This window comes from Vigna angularis, chromosome 5 (assembly GCF_016808095.1).
Source record: "Vigna angularis cultivar LongXiaoDou No.4 chromosome 5, ASM1680809v1, whole genome shotgun sequence".
In the NCBI taxonomy this organism is placed as follows: Eukaryota; Viridiplantae; Streptophyta; class Magnoliopsida; order Fabales; family Fabaceae; genus Vigna; species Vigna angularis.
This window is the reverse complement of record NC_068974.1, coordinates 25,124,608-25,141,091: the sequence shown is the minus strand read 5'-3', so window position 1 is coordinate 25,141,091 and position 16,484 is coordinate 25,124,608. Positions and strand designations below refer to the sequence as shown.

Sequence of the window (16,484 nt, the reverse complement as noted above, 5' to 3'; positions counted from 1 at the left end):
GATGATTGAAAAGTATATTGCTGAAGAAAGTATCGAGTTTTGTTCAGATTACATGACATCAACGAATCCAATAGGAGTTCCTCGCACAGCATGGTTGAATAAATTTTCTACAAGTAAAAGCATCCGAGGTGTCAATGTGGTGACAAAAGATCGCGAAGAATTGTTGCAAGCGCATCTTTATATATTGAACAACACAGATGAGGTGATCCCTTTTTTGGAAGCACACAAAGCCATTGTTAAGAATAAAAATCCAAGACAATCAGAGAAATGGCAATTGATGGAGCATAACAAAACATTTATGTCTTGGTTCAAATCTGAAATTGACAAAGAGCCACATTCTTCTGAAACTTTATTGTGGCTTGCAAATGGTTTGAAGTTTGATGTCGTGTGTTGTACAGGTTATGAAGTCAATAATTGCACATTCTATACGAAGACTTTGGATGATAAAAGCACAGTACAAAATAGTGGAATCAGTTTAGAAGCTGAGTCACTTCAATTTTCCACATCAAAAGATCAATCTCCTGTACTTGGATCAATGAGATATTATGGTATAATAGAAGAGATATGGGAGGTTGATTACACCAAGTTTTTTGTTCCATTGTTCAAGTGTAAGTGGTTTGACAATAAGAGTGGTGTGAAAATAGATGACTCGGGTATGACACTGGTTGATTTTCGCAAGGTGGGTTACCGAGACGAACCGTTTATCATGGTTCATCAAGCATCTCAAGTTTTTTATGTCAAAGATACTGCGTCTGACCATTGGTATGTTGTTCTTCAAGGCAAAAAACAAATTGAAGTTAACGAAGACAATTTGATTAATATTTATATTGCTGACAACCATTCATTTCAAACTACAACAAATTTGGATGACCAATCTCTAGTTGACGATGATTTACATGCAATTCGGTCAGATCATGATGAGGGAATATACATATGATGAATCCATATCTTTATGTATGAATTTTCAATTTCTGTATAAGTATTTTATTAATATAACATAAGTTTTCCTTTTATACATTTCCTATGATTACTATTACATGTTTTGTTAATTTATATGATATTACATAAGTCTTGAAATAAAATTTAATGTTGTTATTTATTTTGACAGATATATGGCTGATCATCCACATTCTTCAGGGGATGAGGCTCCCCCAACCAAAATCACTAGAGGACCCACTAGGATGAAACAACTATTGATCAGGAAAAATAGTGGTGAAAGAACTCCGGTGAATGTGAATGTCACCACGGGTGTGGCAACTGGCCCCTATGCAGATGACTTCCGATCATACCTTGGAGTAGTGGCACGTGATAAGATTAGCATTCTCATTCCATCTTTTGATCATGTGTCCGAGGTTGATCGGAACATTATTTGGAAAGATATATTGGTAAGTTAGTTAATAGCATTTGAATTAAAATTTGTTTATATTGATAATTTTGTACTAATACAACTTTATTATGTTTTTTTCAGATGACATTTGACATTCCAAATGTCACATCACTTAGAAATAAGTGTTTGTCAACTGTTGCAGAAAATTTCAGAAACTTTAAAAGCAAGTTGACATCAAGATACATCTTTGGACACCTTAAACATAAAAGTCCATGTAGTGCATATAAGTTCATTGATGAGGAGACTTGGCGGCTTTTTAAAGAGAGTCGGATGTCAGAGGAATGGCAGGTTTGTGTAGTTCATATTATTCAATTCCTCATTAACAAATATATATCATATGAACTAATTAATTAATGTGTATGTGACAGGCAATTAGAAGCAAAGCACAAGGAACAAGTGCTCACAACAAAAACCCCCACCTATTATCTCGTGGTGGGTATAGGAAGCTTGAGGAGAAAATCCTCAAGCAAAAGACAGATGCTATACCACCATCTCAGGGTGGTAGCCCTCCTTAGCCTCCTTCTCCACCGTCTAGACATGAGAAATGGAAGTTGGCCCGTATGCGACCATCGGGCACCTACTCTTCCGACACTGCACGAGAGATTTCTGAAAGAATTGTAAGTTATCACTGTTCCTAAAATAATAAGTATTGTCATTATACATACTACATTAAACTATTTAAAGAATAGTGGTGTTTTGTAATGTTACAGGACACCTTGGTTGAGCAGAGCTCCCAAGGCCAATTCACTCCAGAGGGTCGCCAAGATATTCTTGCTGCTGCGATTGGACGACCTGAGCACCCTGGACGTGTACGTGCTGTAGGTCCTGGAGTAGGAATTACAGATTATTTTGGGAGCTCTTCTCGTCAGCCTTCATATTCATACAACGATACACAAAGGATGACAGAAGAGATCACAAAAAAGGTCCGACAAGACCTTAGAGAGGAGATCAGGGCTGAGGTGAGGGCTGAATTCCAGATGCTATACCAGCAGCAGTTTCAGAGCATGCGCCCGGTGCCGTCTCCTATAGAGGAACATGTTATCCCTCCCCCTCCCACAGGTAAACTTAAAAAACATTTATGTGCAATTATTTCTATCTTTTGTATAATCTAACATTTACTCTAACAGGGAGAAGCGCGAAAGGAAGTTGTTCCGCATCAGCCATCCCAGAGGATGACATGGACGATGGTAGTCCATGTCTGCTATACATTTTAGAGGATACTGAGATGGTGCTGGTAGCTCGTGGAACAGAGTTTAGGTCAGCGACTGTATGTCATGGTATGCAACTATTAGAGGATGAGGTGAAGGTCTCAGTGGATGAAATGATCATACCAGATGCCTCGGTTCCTCTGTCCACGGAAGAGATTTTCACTGTGGAACAAGCATATAAGTCGTTTATCAGTTGGCCTAAATTTTTGGTTAAACCAGTTTCTGACCCCTCGGTATGAAATTCCTCTTTACACTTCTCAATTTTAAAGGTTTTTGATGTCAAAACTTATCTTATCTTTTCATGTAACAACAGACGCAGGCACAAGAGAAGATTCCTCTATCTGAGGATGACCCTCTTTCTTCATTGCATCTACTTGCTGACATCCTTGATGATAAGCCTTTGGAGGTTGTGTATGATGGTAATGTATTTGGGGCAGGCTCTGAGGTCCCAATATACCTTAATAGCCAAGATGTCCGTGAGCTTGCGTCGGGAACACAAGAGTTGAATATTTCAATTATTCAACTATGGACGATGTAAGTCTATGACCAATTATTTATATATAAAATTCATTTGTATATCAAGTATCCTTATATCAAAGTTAATTTTTGATTTCAGGTATATGTCTGGGGTCACTAATAAGTTGGGGCGTTCTGATGATTATGGATTCATTGATCCCCAATCAATTCATGAATCAAATGATTTTGAGCATATCAACATGAGTCTGATAAGAAGTTTTGGAAGGGGCAAGAAAATATACTTTTTGCCTTATATATCCGGGTAAGTCAACTTTGTTAACATAATAATGTTCCATATGTGATTTTAATATTTAATAGTTACGTTATTATGAATTTCAGGCGCCATTGGCAACTTCTTGTTATGTCTATGCAAGACAACTATGCTTTGTGGTTCTGCTCATTGCACAGGCCTCCTCCCACACAACTCAAACAAGCAATTGATTGGTAAGAACCTCAATGTTTGGACTTTCTTTGTTATATAACTGAATGCTAAAACCTTTTTTTATATATAGTTCTATTCCAGCAAGTATGATGATGGGTGGGAGATCAATTGTTAACAGTAGAAAGATTGCTTGGATTTCTCTCAAGGTTTGACATATGCTAAAGTCATACTTTGTTATAATTGTTTTATAACAAATGTTATTAACTAACTATTATCAACTGTGATGATATATTGTAGTGTAACAGACAAAATGGGTCATATGAGTGTGGATACTATGTAATGTATTGGATGACCCATATTGTTCGTTCTCACATCACAAGTCGCTGGGAAACGGTAATATTTAACTTTAACAAATTTAGATTTTTTAACAAATGTTGAATTCATATACACTAAATAAAATGAATTGTATTTTGCAGAGATTCAAGACTACTACACCAGTTCCTGAGAAGTCACTATTATTCATTAGGAACGCTGCTGCGAAGTATATAGTTAGATTATACAATAGCTCTTAGATTTAAACAATGCATTTGATTAGATAGAATTTTCTTAGACTTTGTACTTTATTTGATGTTGAAATACATTTGAACATGTGTTTGTTATGTTCAAATTGAATTTGTGTACATGTTTTTATATGCAGGTCTGTTTTTGTGGTAGTGGATATCACAAAAACAGACCTGCAATTTTAAAAAACTGCAGGGGAATATGCCGTGGTTCTAACCACAACCGCGGCATATAGTGTTTTGTTTTTTTTTAAAACGAGACATATGGCCGCGGTTTTAACACCAACCGCGGCATATCGTGTTCCCTCTTTTGCCGCGGTTGAACCGCGGCATATAGGGGATTGTTTTTTTTTTTTTTTTAAAAAAATGGATTTAGGCAGCGGTTCCCTCGACAACCGCGGCATATTCCGCAAACGATATACCGCGGTTATAACCGCGGCCTAAAGTGTCTGACTTACTACCGCGGCTGCATATGCCGCGGTTCTTAAACCGCGACGTATAGTGAAAATGAACCGCGGTAAAAGCCTCTCGCTGCACTAGTGAACAGTAATTAAAATTAGAGATACAAAATAATTAGTTATTATATTAACTAAATTAAATAGTATTTTATAAATTAAAAATTATTAATATTTAAAATAATATTTATTGTTAATAAAAAGTTATAATTAATTTTTGAATTAGACTATAAATTTTTCTCTATATATCATCTAATATTGGTTTTAAACTAGTTTCTAACTTAAAATTAGGGAGACAAATTATTTATTTTTGTAAGGTATATTGGAAGAAAAAAAAAGTATACTCCAAAATATCACCATGTTAAAAACTATGGCCTAACATCTTGAAAAGTGTGAACTAAAATATCCACATTTTATAAAATGTAGTATGTGTCAACAATTTCTACAAATAAAATAGATAGTGTTTCTATTATATTCTTTTGGATTGGAGGAAAATAAAATTTACTTCATAAAGAACAATTAAAATCCCTTGCTTATTTATATTTTAAGTAACGGTTTTTGAATCGTTGTAAATATAGAAAAATATTTTCTTAACAACTTTTATTTTTATAATTTTTTTTGCAATAGTCTATGTAATAACTTGTGATGGGTCCATTTTAAATATAATGTGATGGTCCATTTCAAATATATAAATCAATAAAATAGTGATACTTAATTTATTATAAAAATTGTTAAAAAAGAAGTCGTTAACTTATTGTTCCGTAAATATAAGTGTGGCCTAAAGCAAGCCAGGAGTAAGAAACTTGCGAGATTTCATAAATAGAAGGATGAACGAGTTAGGTTTTATTTCTCATTGGAATCATACTAATAGTACAGCTAGTAAAATATATGCTCAAAGCCACTTGCAGGTTTCTTTATCAGTGGCAAGAGATCATAAGAATAAATTTAGAACATATATATGATACAATTTAGAAAATTCTACCAATCATTTAGCAGTGCAAATTAAGCTCAATTGCATCACCTACTTCAATATCTACTCGTGAGAGCCTTCACAACTATTGGACTCCTGACATAATGTCTGCCATCTGACCATATCAGTTTTCCAAACACGTAGTTATTCGTAGCCTTTCCTTTCATGATCTTAAAGGTTACTTTAAAGCGTTTTTCTTCACCAACATTTGTGAACTTCAAGATGCTTGGCTTCACAGAAACAGAGATCCCATTCGGGTTTTGAACGTGAGCAATGTACGTGCTTGGAGAACCAACATTCTTCAATGTCCTCGTAACAGTCACTGACCCAGAGAGATTCGGAACAGTGATTGAGGGATAGTTCAGGTTGAGGAGACTAAATTTCTTGCGGCACACATATGATGAACCTTCTGTGAACACTGAGATCTGTGTCCCGTTGTATCCTAAAGCACATAAGAAGTTTAGGTAATCACCAATTGTTGTGTCATAAACTAACCCGGGATCCATTGCTATGTTTGGTTGTACATGTCCTGCCCCGTAACTGAATGGTGTTGCCATGCCATCAGTAGCATTCAGCAGAGGCTCCACTTCATTATCAAGTGTTGTGGCTGAAAGTAGCGGAGGACAAATTCTCAACATGTTCGGAGCTATATTTACTACCAACTAATCCAATTTGCTTTCTATATATAAGTATTTTGAGAGATGCCATGTTTTATATTTCCAACATATTTTATACCTGTGGTCATGATTGCTGATTTAATAGCAGCAGGACTCCACGAAGGATACGATGCTCTCAACAGTGCCGCAATGCCTGAAACATGAGGGCACGACATTGATGTTCCTGACACTGAATTATACGAAATCCGGCGCTTATCAAACACTTGATTGGTTGGTCCTTGGGCTTTAGTATAGGCTGCTATAATTGACACTCCCGGTGCGGTGACATCAGGCTGAACAGTGGGACAAAGTAGAGTTGTTAGATACTTATATATCTAAGCCATGACAACAAATTCCAAGGAAAATTATAAGTAATGCCACCTTTAGGATCTCTGGCACGACAGTATTTGGCCCTTTAGATGAAAAAGCAGCCATGAACGGTGCTGGCTTAGTACCTAATTGAGTCTTTGGATGTGTAATATACGCCACTGGGAACCTGGCAATAGATAAACTTGAAGTAGTCAAGTCCATGTTGAAAAGATGAGTTTCATGATTACCGTTTACATTGTTTAAGAAAAATTAGAATATATATGGGATCTTACTTGGTTGAGTTGACGTAATTGAAGACAGAAATGCCGTCAGTGAAATTGATATGAGAAGCAGGAAGAACATGAGGATCAGCTATAATTTCATTGCCACTGGCCTTGTTATTAGCAAGGACCATTCCCACGGCACCAGCTAGTAAAGCTTGCTCTCCTTTGTCCACTCTCGCATTTATCCCTCGGAGACATATCACGATCTTTCCCTTCACCTTTTTGGGATCCAAGGTCCCGTTCTGACACAGCACCCTGCATGCGTATTTAAATTTATTTATAGGTACTTAAATCATAAGTAAACCTATATTTTATTCACCATATTCAGTAATAAGTTTTTTATGTCAAGTGTAATGCTGATTTTCAAGCAATGATGGCAATAATGAGTTTCAGATGTTTTATACTCACGCGTCTTCTGTTCTTGCACTGTCCAATTTAGCATCTGTAGCTTTAATAATTGGGTACAACTTGTGTGCCAATCTTGCAGCTGATAAGCTTTCACCCTTCAAATCAAGCAAACAAGATTATTGACTAATGTCTATTTAAACTCAAATCCACGGGATGCCACATCTGCATTTGGAATATAACACACACATATATGGGTCGCTATGTTCACACAAATTCTGAAATCGCTACATTTGAAACTATACAAACAATTTAAACTAATGATTTTCATGGTGAAATTGAGTACTTTTCCGCTATTAAATAATATAGTATGTTCAAAACCGAAGAAAAACTTATCAAATTCAAGGAGATTAAAAAATGATAAATCGTGATTTATTGTAGAACCTTAAATTAAATTTAATGATAATTGTATGGTTATATCTGATATCGTATGGTTATTTAAACTGTATTATCTAGTTACATGTAATGTTTAGCACTTTGTTTCTTTAAATGAAAGTTAATAATTGAAAATAAAAAGCATATCCACCTCAAATTAAAATTGAACAGAAAATGAAAGAATGAGCCATAGAAAAAGCGACGTCAAATTACCGATTATAACTTTAATCTTATCATTTCTAATTTACCTTCATCCAAATTACAAATCCTGAACAACAAATATAATGAACATAAAATGTAAGCCTTCCCATTCTTCTACTTCTTTTTAAAGAATCTTTTTTTTTGTTTCATTGCTTTTTTTTTTTGTAGTTATTTTCTCCTAATATTCTTCTTTTTAAAAAATCTTATTGGTTAAAATGACACTCATCCACAATATAATAAATTCTAATATCAGTTATACTTTGTATATAAATCAAAATAAGATTTAAATATTTGTTCCGTCCATCAAATTTTATATATTATTTCTAATGAACTGACTAAATTTTCCATTATTTTACTCTACTCAACATTTGTCCCTATATATTAATATAAGTGACAACTTTTTGAAAGTTTATTAAAAGTTTAAATACGTTTTTAGTGGTCCCAAACTAAACTTGTTTATTTTTGAATTTTTAATTAAAAACTTATATATTTTAGTACTTTCATCTTTTTGAAATGTTAATTTTTCCTTGAACCATTTCTATTTCATTCTCACAATCTAAAATCTCAGTTAAAGGCGCAATAATTAATTCCTATACCAACTAAAAGAAGCAATAACCAAAGCTTATCTAACATACTCGGAATGGGTAATCAGCTTTCGACATGAGTACCATAACTTGTGGGAGACCAAAACTAACGACAAGAATGCTTGTTGGTAACTCTTTTTATTCGTAAAGCAATTTCATTTATATAAATATATTGTCCTTCCAAAAATATAGGAGTTAATATAAATTTAATAATCTTTTAAAAAATAGTATCACACTCTATTAGATCTATATGACAAATGCTGACTACACCACTATTTATGACATCATCGACATCACTGATTAATGTCATCTAACTTCATAAATTATAAATAGCATTATATAAAATCAAACAACTACAAAAATAAAATAATAAATTAAAGAAAAAAGTATTAAAATATTAAATTTAGACTATTAAAAACATAATTAAAACTCGAATAAACTTTGAAAAAAACACATCATTCAATTACATTAGTATAACAAATATTAAGTATATCATTGTATGTCATATAATTAATATAACTAATTTCGTTTAATTATAAGAATTAAAATTAAGATTTTTCAAAATCAAAGCCCTATAAGAAATTGAATTTTTTATTTGGAAGTGTCACACCAACAGTAAGAATTGAAATCAATATGGAGTTTGGATGTTACTTAATGTTCGTGAGGATGTTAATAATTACTTTTAAAAAAATGTCAGCGATTTTTTTATAAGAATTTTAAAATAGAGAAATACAAAATAAAATCATTTATATAAAATTATTTTTTCAAATTTTATTGTTATTGTATGTAAGATAATTTTAACATTAAAAAAGTCAATTTTTCATGCAATCCAAATAATCTTTACATAAGTCGAAGGAAAACATTTTTTTTAATATTATTTATATTATGTGAGAACCCATTTTAAAGGTATTTTAGTTATTAAAAAAAAATTAAATTTTTTGTTTGTAAAGAAAGAAAATTTTAAAGATAAAATAATGCATGTAAATATATGTAAAAAATTGTTGAAATAATAGTAGCCTGACGGGAAAGCCTTGTAGCATGGTTAAAAAAAGTGGTGGGAAAAAGAGAAAGCACCTTCAAGGTGATATTGTTACCGAGGACAACATAAGCTGGGAATTCTCTATCCATGGTGCTGGCGGCAACCGTGACATGCCAGGGTGCAAGATTTCTCACAGTGGCATCGGCAGGCCCACTATTCCCGGCGGAGCAAACCACCACGATTCCTCGACTCGCGGCATGGAATGATCCAATCGCTACGCTGTCATTGAGCAGGCTTGAGGCGGACCCACCGAGCGACACTGACAGCACGTCCACACCGTCGTGGATGGCCTCGTCAAACGCGGCCAAGATATCAGCATCGAAGCACTCATCATCGGCAACGGGGGGCCAGCAGACCTTGTACGCCGCCACGCGGGCTTTGGGCGCGCCGCCCTTGGCTGTTCCGAAGCCCTGGCCGAAGACGCTAACTCCAGGAACGGCGTTGCCACCAGCTGTGGAGAGAGTATGGGAGCCATGGCCCTCCTTGTCACGTGGGGACTGAAAGGAAGAGTTGAGTGGGCCCACTGTCGAGGCGTAGCCCTTGTTAAAGTACCTTGCACCGATTAGCTTCCTGCATACGCATTCAACATGTTTAACTTGGTGTGTTCAATTCAAAACATACATTGTCTTTCACGAGGAATACATGGTCCTCACAGTTCCAGCCTCACGAAAGATTGCAGCACTTGTACCATAAGTTTCTTTTCACAATTATTAACCTCGTTGCTGTTTGTATCGTTTAATAAATATATAATCAATATAATCAATAACATTATTTTAATAATAAATATTCGGTCATGTTTACTGAACAGTATTTCTACATTGGTTCAAAATAATCTTAAAAATGTTAACGAGATCTAACTTTCGCTTATATTGTAATATCTGCTTTTACAGTAATAATATTTTCTCTTTCTATCTTGCTCCTTACCTTTCGTTACATGACTTATTATAATAAATTTTTTACATAAGTTTATTGATGACGAATAAAAAAATAAATTTATTTTTCTAAAAAGAAATAAATGAAAATAACCTTAATCCAATTTCTTTCATTGTGAATCATAATGCTAATGATGTAATTCTTTATTTTTGTTTTATTAGTAACAATGTTTAAATAAATAAATAGTAAGTGTATTATTTTAATTTTCTTAAAATTATTAATTAAGATTTTCTAATGGTAAGAGTCATAAATTTAAGTATTAAATTAAAAAAAACATACCCACACAAAATTAAAGTATAAATAAAAACCTGTAAAATTATTGTTTTTCCTAAAATCTTTGAAATTTTTGATGGTCTTAAAAGGAAAATAAAAAAGAGGATGTTACTAATGTACTTTAACAATTTCTTTAAGAAACGTGGTATTGGTAAAATGTGACGAAGATTAAATTGTTAAACTGCACATCATTTCCCTTTATCCAACTTCTGATCCTACACACTTTAGTTTTTAAATAAAAGTTATTTAATTGTTTAGAATACAAAACTAGTTGTGCCTAAACAAGTTTGTTCTACATTTACCTTGTGATAGATAAGGAATTATAGAAATTTCAAGAAATTGAAATATGTGATATTTGAATAATTTACAATTACATTCTCTTTGTTTCTTAAATAATTTATTTAATGGAATAACTGAAATATATTTTATTTTTAATTTTTTATTTAGATAAAATAATTTAATTTTTTTAAGTAAAATTTTATTTTAAAAATATTTGGATAACTCCATTCCATTTGGAAAGTTTTGTCTCTGACTTTTGACATTACAAACTCATTTTCATTTTAGTCAATTCGTTTTGATTTTCAATTAAAAGTAGGTAAGACTAATTTCATTGTTATTTATTTATCCATGACGAATCCGCTCGACCTTGGATTTACTTAAACCGGGTCGATCTTTGATATGTGCCACATCAACTTGATGTTCCACTCTCATCAAATTAATTTGTCTTTTTCAAATTTGTTATATTTCTCAAAATATTTGAAATTCTTTTATAATAATTTGAAACATCTTTCAAAAACTTTTAAATTTCATGTTAGTGTAAAAAGTTTTAAATTGTTCAAATAAATTAATTATCCTACATTATCTCGATCAAACACAACATTACCTTTATAAATAATTACTCAAACAAATTTTATTTTATTTTTAAATTATAAATAATAGAAAGAAGTTTACTTTGAACTGATTCGCAAATCATTTAACTAATCGTCAAATTAAATTTGATACAGAAAAAATAGTGAGTCGAGAAAGTTTAACTTAAATAAAAATAACTTAAATACAAATTAAAAATAAGAATTTAAGCAAAATAGACGAGAAAGTTTCTACGTAATTTCTAAATTAAAATAGTATTGATGTTACTTATATTCATACAAAAATACGAACACATCTACCTGAGCACATACACATATAATAATAATAATCTTAATATAAATTAAGTTCAGAATTTTTGTAAATAAAAAATAAAACGAAGCTACCTTTTTTTCTTATGTTTGGTCTTCTCTTAGTCAATTTTTGAGATAGGCTCGCTCAGTATAAAATCGAAAAGGGTTTGGATTATCCTATATTTTCAAATAAAAAAATAAGGTTTTGTTAGATATTTCAAGAGAATTGTCTTGTTTAAAACAATCAACGTTTATTAAATTAAAGTTTAAGGTATTAAATTATTTATATTATAATATAATGGGTTTATTTAGGAGGAGTTCATTAAAGAAAAATTACAATTCTTGTAAAAAATTAATATCACTTTTAATTCAAAAAAACAGTGAAATTTTTTTATGATAAAAATTTATAATTTCTCATACTAAAGAAGTTCTTTTTAAGAGGATTAGGAGAAGCATAGGGAGACATTTTTCTCACTTTCTTTAAGTTTGTTTAGCATTCATTCGTGATTGTTTTTAACTTTGTTAATTAATTTTGTAGGTTTGCTAGTGACACTTGTCCTAGTTTGTCACTCTTTTAGAGGAATGAATGTTTAGGAGGATCCTAGCCCAAAGGGGTGTACTCACTCACTCCTGCTTTTGCTAAAAGGACCTTTAGAAGTAGAAAATGAGAACATCTTTGGAGGAGGGACCACTTTTGGACTGCATATACATTTGGAGGAGAGAGAAAATGCACTTTATGATGATATTATGATTAGAAAATATTTCGCTTTATACGACCTATCTCTCAATCATTAGTTTTCTTGAAGACCCTTTTTGATTTTGCTATCTAGTGTCCTTCTATTTTGTATTATTGCTAGGAGGTCTTTCTCTTAGCTTATTTAAGAGGACTTCTCTCCAGTCGAGAAAGGTTGAATATTTTGAGTAGTAAAGTAATTATGCTTCACCTAATCTTAAGAGTTAAGAGTTGAGAAGTCTCTTCTTAGAGTGTTCTTGAGCTCTCCTAGTCCATCTCCAACCCTCAAAGTGATGGTCAGTCTCCTATTTTTATCTATGTCCTTATCTTTTTATTTTTTGTCTTCATTATCAACTTATTATTTTACTTGTTGTATTCTTGGTTCTTTTTTTCATTAAGTTTATTAAAGTGAATCGTCACATTTATATAATTTAGCATATCATATTGTTATGTTGTTGTCATAATGATCTAAGTTATTAATCAAGACGAATAAAAGACTTTGATATCACTAATGAACTTTTCAATAAGGATTTACTATAATGAAATTATATAAATGTGATATCTGAACCTAATCCACTTAAGAAATTGATGCCATTTTTAATCCAAAATTTTATGACAATAAATTTATAAATATTTTTTATATAATGTTTGATTTTTCAGCTTTACATAATGTGTGATCATTCTTAGATTATTTCCAACACAATAACATATAGTTATGCTTTGAAAATTTATAAATTTAAGAAGCACACCTTTAGGCTTTGTTCACTTGAGTGGATTTGAGAGAGAGTAATTAAGGGGATTTGAAAATAATTTTTTTTGTTGATTATTTGAGTGAATTTGAAGGTAAATGAGATTGGATTTGGAAGTAAATTTTTTTAATCTTTCACGTCAATCAAATCCAATATTAATTCTCACAAACTTTATTTCCAAATTCATTCTCATTTACCTCCAAATTAACTTAAATAAACAATAAAAAAAATTATTTTCAAATCCTTTCAAATCTCCTCAATTACTCTCCCTCAAATCCACTTAAGTGAACAAGGCCTTAAAGAGTTCAATTTTTATTTTTATTTTTCAAGAACTTATTATAATTAATCAATTCTACAGAAAGAAGAATCCATGAGTTTTAAGAATTCTTATATGTGAAATGAAAAAAATCTAATTGATTCTAACTATTGAATGAGGTTTTATCTTTAATCTTCCCATCTCCTTATTAAGAAATAGTTTTAAAATTTATGAAAACAAAATCATATAATCAACTTTGAAAGATTGAGAACCACATCAGAAATCACTATCTAGTGGGCAGTGAGTTTTTGTGATATTTATCTTCCATGTTTTCATTTTCATCGATATGAAATGATACAAATTAATAAGAAAAATGAAAAATGAAAGTTAAAAAATTGCAGTATTGAAATTATTCCACCTAACCCTTTTATTGAATTCTTATTAAAGAAAAGTATATGCCAAAAGTAAAAAGGGTGGGAGGAATTTAAAAAAGGACCAGTGGATCTTTAAAAGAAGAATTACAAAACTAATAAAACATGAGTTCAACTCACATATGATATTGACACTATCTTAAATCTAAAATCTTTAAACAATGAAATTATAGGTATTCATCTTTATATGGTTCTTAGCTTTCTTATTTTTGCTCAAGACTTAAAATCATATTGAGATACCTAACATATAGATCACTTTAACAATATCCAAGAAAATAAAAAAAGAAAATTATACCTGTTGCATTGAAAAGTATGATCAAGTCCATTGTCACATATTCCTCTCCACTTTGATGGAATTGGTCCCAATCCTTCTTCACTAAAGCTATTTGATTCAGGCCAAACACCTAAAAGTATGTGGTGGGAGCAAAAGATAACAAAATGTGTGGTCAAAATAAGATAAGCATAAACGGAGATTTCTACAATCTACCCTTTTCAATCTCATCCAAATTCTTAAAGCCATCATCAGGTCTTGTTTTAGTTCTCATTATACCCCGACCCACACTTTTCACACGTAAAGGTTGGGCAACATTTTGAATTGAAGCTGAAGTATTGGCATGGTGCTCTTATCATTGCACCTTGGACTATCCCCACCTCATAACATAAACATACCCCTTTGTTTTACCAATATCTAATGAACAAAACTCATAATAATGTATATTTTTGTTCCAATCTATGATTTAGGAAAAACCTTATGCCTCAAAAATATACACATAGACTAAATTTTATGACACGTGTGTGTGCGCTTCAAGTTGTTTGAAATAATCAACATATGACAATATGTAAACCAAGCATTGGAAAAAAAAAATTTAATTTCAATATATACACAAATACATGTATATATAACGGAGAAATGAGAAGAAGCCTAACCCATACTGCATTTTTTAAAGGTGGTTGTGATAAAACAACTGAAAGTCGGTTAGTCCGTCATTATTCTCCAAACATCATTCTATTCATTATAATATAACCACAAAAAATTTTGGAACATGATCAGGTTATTGATAACGTTTGTAGTATGGGAAATAGGTGTAATTTATAAATTAAAATATATTGTGAGTGTACTTAAAGCTAATCCCCGGAGATTAACGCAGTTAGTCTATGTCTTAAAGATCGTAAATAAACATTATAGAAAAGAACTCGTCTACAACCTATTGACTACAAGATTCAAATTAACAGTATATTAATGTTATGAAATCAACTTTTTTGAAATGATCGAACTTTGGAAAGAGATTGGTGGTGGGGAATAGGGATACGATGCGATAAACTTTGTCTATCTTCCACGTGAGTGTAGTAGTCAACGATCTAGATAAAAACACTAACAATAATAAAATAATAATGATAATTATAATAATAATAATAATAATAATCAAACCCATAATTCGAAGCTGTTGTTGACCACTTTGAAAAGAATAACAAGAGTTTTAAACACAGAAATCAGGAAACTTACCTGTATCCAGGTTTCCAATTATGACTCCTTCACCAAATCTGGCTTTCTTCCAGATTGACCCAGATGGGATCATGCCTTTATGCTCTAGCCCCATGAATTCCCATGATCGAGTGGTGTGTAGCTTTCTTCCTCTGTTCTCAAACACTGATAGCACTTTGGGGTGCTCTACAAGCAAGTTTGAACAAGAAGGGTAGGCTCTTAATGAGAGAAAGGGGACACAGAAGAAAAAAGGAGGATACATTGTTCTTACTTGCTATCTCGGCAGCTACATCTTCTTCCAAAGTTGCAGCAAAACCATTGATGTGTCTTGTGTATGAGTAAAAGATGGAGTCCTTGGCTGTATTAGGACTACAAAAAAGCAAACTCAAACATTTCAATCGGTGCAAAATGTGTATCATACGTGATTTAATAATGTGCTGTAATTGGACTTTTCTCATACCTTCCTAAGTAAGATCCCAGAAACTCATGGTGTGACTGTGTCACTTGATTGAAGTCAACGAAAGATGAAGATAATTCTGGGCCATGTGAGTGAGCTCCCAAGTACACCACATATGACTACAATTGAAAACCACAAACTAGGATTTGATCTTTTCCACTGTTTTTCTTTTATCTTTATTCAAGATTTGAAATTGCCAGGTCTCACCTTTTTCACTGCAAAGCTGGGTCTGTTCAGTAGACAAACAAGAAGAATTTGGTAGAGAAGCTGGATGGTTGAACTTGGTAGCCTCATTGCTTACCCTATCTAGGAAGGTTCTCCTTCGCTTTTGTCCTTGTTTTTAATGAAAAAGAAACCTTATATAAGGTAACAACCTTAGGTTGAGACTTTTTTCTTTTATTACTAATCAATGAAATTAATTAATATAGAGTGTAAATACTGCTCAATCTCATCCAACTTCCCTTAAAGCTAACATCATGGTCCTGTTTCAGTTCTCATTGGCCCCACCGTTTTTCACGCCTACAGTTTAGGCAACTTTTTGGATCTGAAGCTGATGTATGCACATACCAACTTTTTTATTGGTGGTGACCTTATCATGACATCCTTGGACTGTCTCCAGCTTGCCACCGCTGTAGCCCCACCTTACAGCATAAGCACACCCTTTTTATTTTGTTCAATGGA

At 32.4% G+C, this 16,484-nt stretch overlaps 3 protein-coding genes across 3 annotated transcripts; 2 read left to right on the top strand and 1 right to left on the bottom strand.

The window, feature by feature from the left end:
* Positions 1–1,127: 1,127 nt before the first annotated feature.
* On the top strand, positions 1,128–3,039 carry LOC128196693 (uncharacterized). The gene is made up of 3 exons (XM_052878195.1): positions 1,128–1,385; positions 1,469–1,614; positions 3,033–3,039. Exons 1-3 carry the CDS (start codon positions 1,182–1,184, stop codon positions 3,037–3,039), a joined length of 357 nt encoding a protein of 118 aa, XP_052734155.1. The 5' UTR covers positions 1,128–1,181.
* Positions 3,040–3,122: 83 nt separating this feature from the next.
* On the top strand, positions 3,123–3,821 carry LOC128196816 (uncharacterized). Its single transcript, XM_052878550.1, has 3 exons — positions 3,123–3,373; positions 3,451–3,555; positions 3,624–3,821. The coding sequence occupies exons 1-3, from the start codon at positions 3,138–3,140 to the stop codon at positions 3,703–3,705; spliced, it is 423 nt and encodes a 140-aa protein (XP_052734510.1). The 5' UTR covers positions 3,123–3,137; the 3' UTR covers positions 3,706–3,821.
* Positions 3,822–5,328: 1,507 nt separating this feature from the next.
* On the bottom strand, positions 5,329–16,200 carry LOC108338980 (subtilisin-like protease SBT5.3). The gene is made up of 11 exons (XM_017576080.2): positions 16,011–16,200; positions 15,807–15,922; positions 15,618–15,715; positions 15,368–15,532; positions 14,159–14,267; positions 9,367–9,901; positions 7,136–7,230; positions 6,737–6,982; positions 6,516–6,630; positions 6,214–6,427; positions 5,329–6,085 (listed from the first exon to the last, which is right to left on the bottom strand). The coding sequence occupies exons 1-11, from the start codon at positions 16,095–16,097 to the stop codon at positions 5,535–5,537; spliced, it is 2,331 nt and encodes a 776-aa protein (XP_017431569.1). The 5' UTR covers positions 16,098–16,200; the 3' UTR covers positions 5,329–5,534.
* Between the last annotated feature and the right edge of the window lie 284 nt (positions 16,201–16,484).

Excerpts from the sequence above, each read along its gene's own strand:
- LOC128196693 (XM_052878195.1), top strand. The coding sequence starts at position 1,182 with ATGAAACAACTATTGATCAGGAAAAATAGTGGTGAAAGAACTCCGGTG. Across the intron at positions 1,386-1,468 it reads TTATTTGGAAAGATATATTG|ATGACATTTGACATTCCAAA; the intron begins GTAAGTTAGTTA and ends TGTTTTTTTCAG.
- LOC128196816 (XM_052878550.1), top strand. The coding sequence starts at position 3,138 with ATGACCAATTATTTATATATAAAATTCATTTGTATATCAAGTATCCTT. Across the intron at positions 3,374-3,450 it reads TTTTTGCCTTATATATCCGG|GCGCCATTGGCAACTTCTTG; the intron begins GTAAGTCAACTT and ends TATGAATTTCAG. Across the intron at positions 3,556-3,623 it reads CTCAAACAAGCAATTGATTG|TTCTATTCCAGCAAGTATGA; the intron begins GTAAGAACCTCA and ends TTTTATATATAG.
- LOC108338980 (XM_017576080.2), bottom strand. The coding sequence starts at position 16,097 with ATGAGGCTACCAAGTTCAACCATCCAGCTTCTCTACCAAATTCTTCTT. Across the intron at positions 14,268-15,367 it reads AATTGGAAACCTGGATACAG|GTGTTTGGCCTGAATCAAAT; the intron begins GTAAGTTTCCTG and ends ACATACTTTTAG. Across the intron at positions 6,428-6,515 it reads TCGTGCCAGAGATCCTAAAG|CCTGATGTCACCGCACCGGG; the intron begins GTGGCATTACTT and ends CCCACTGTTCAG.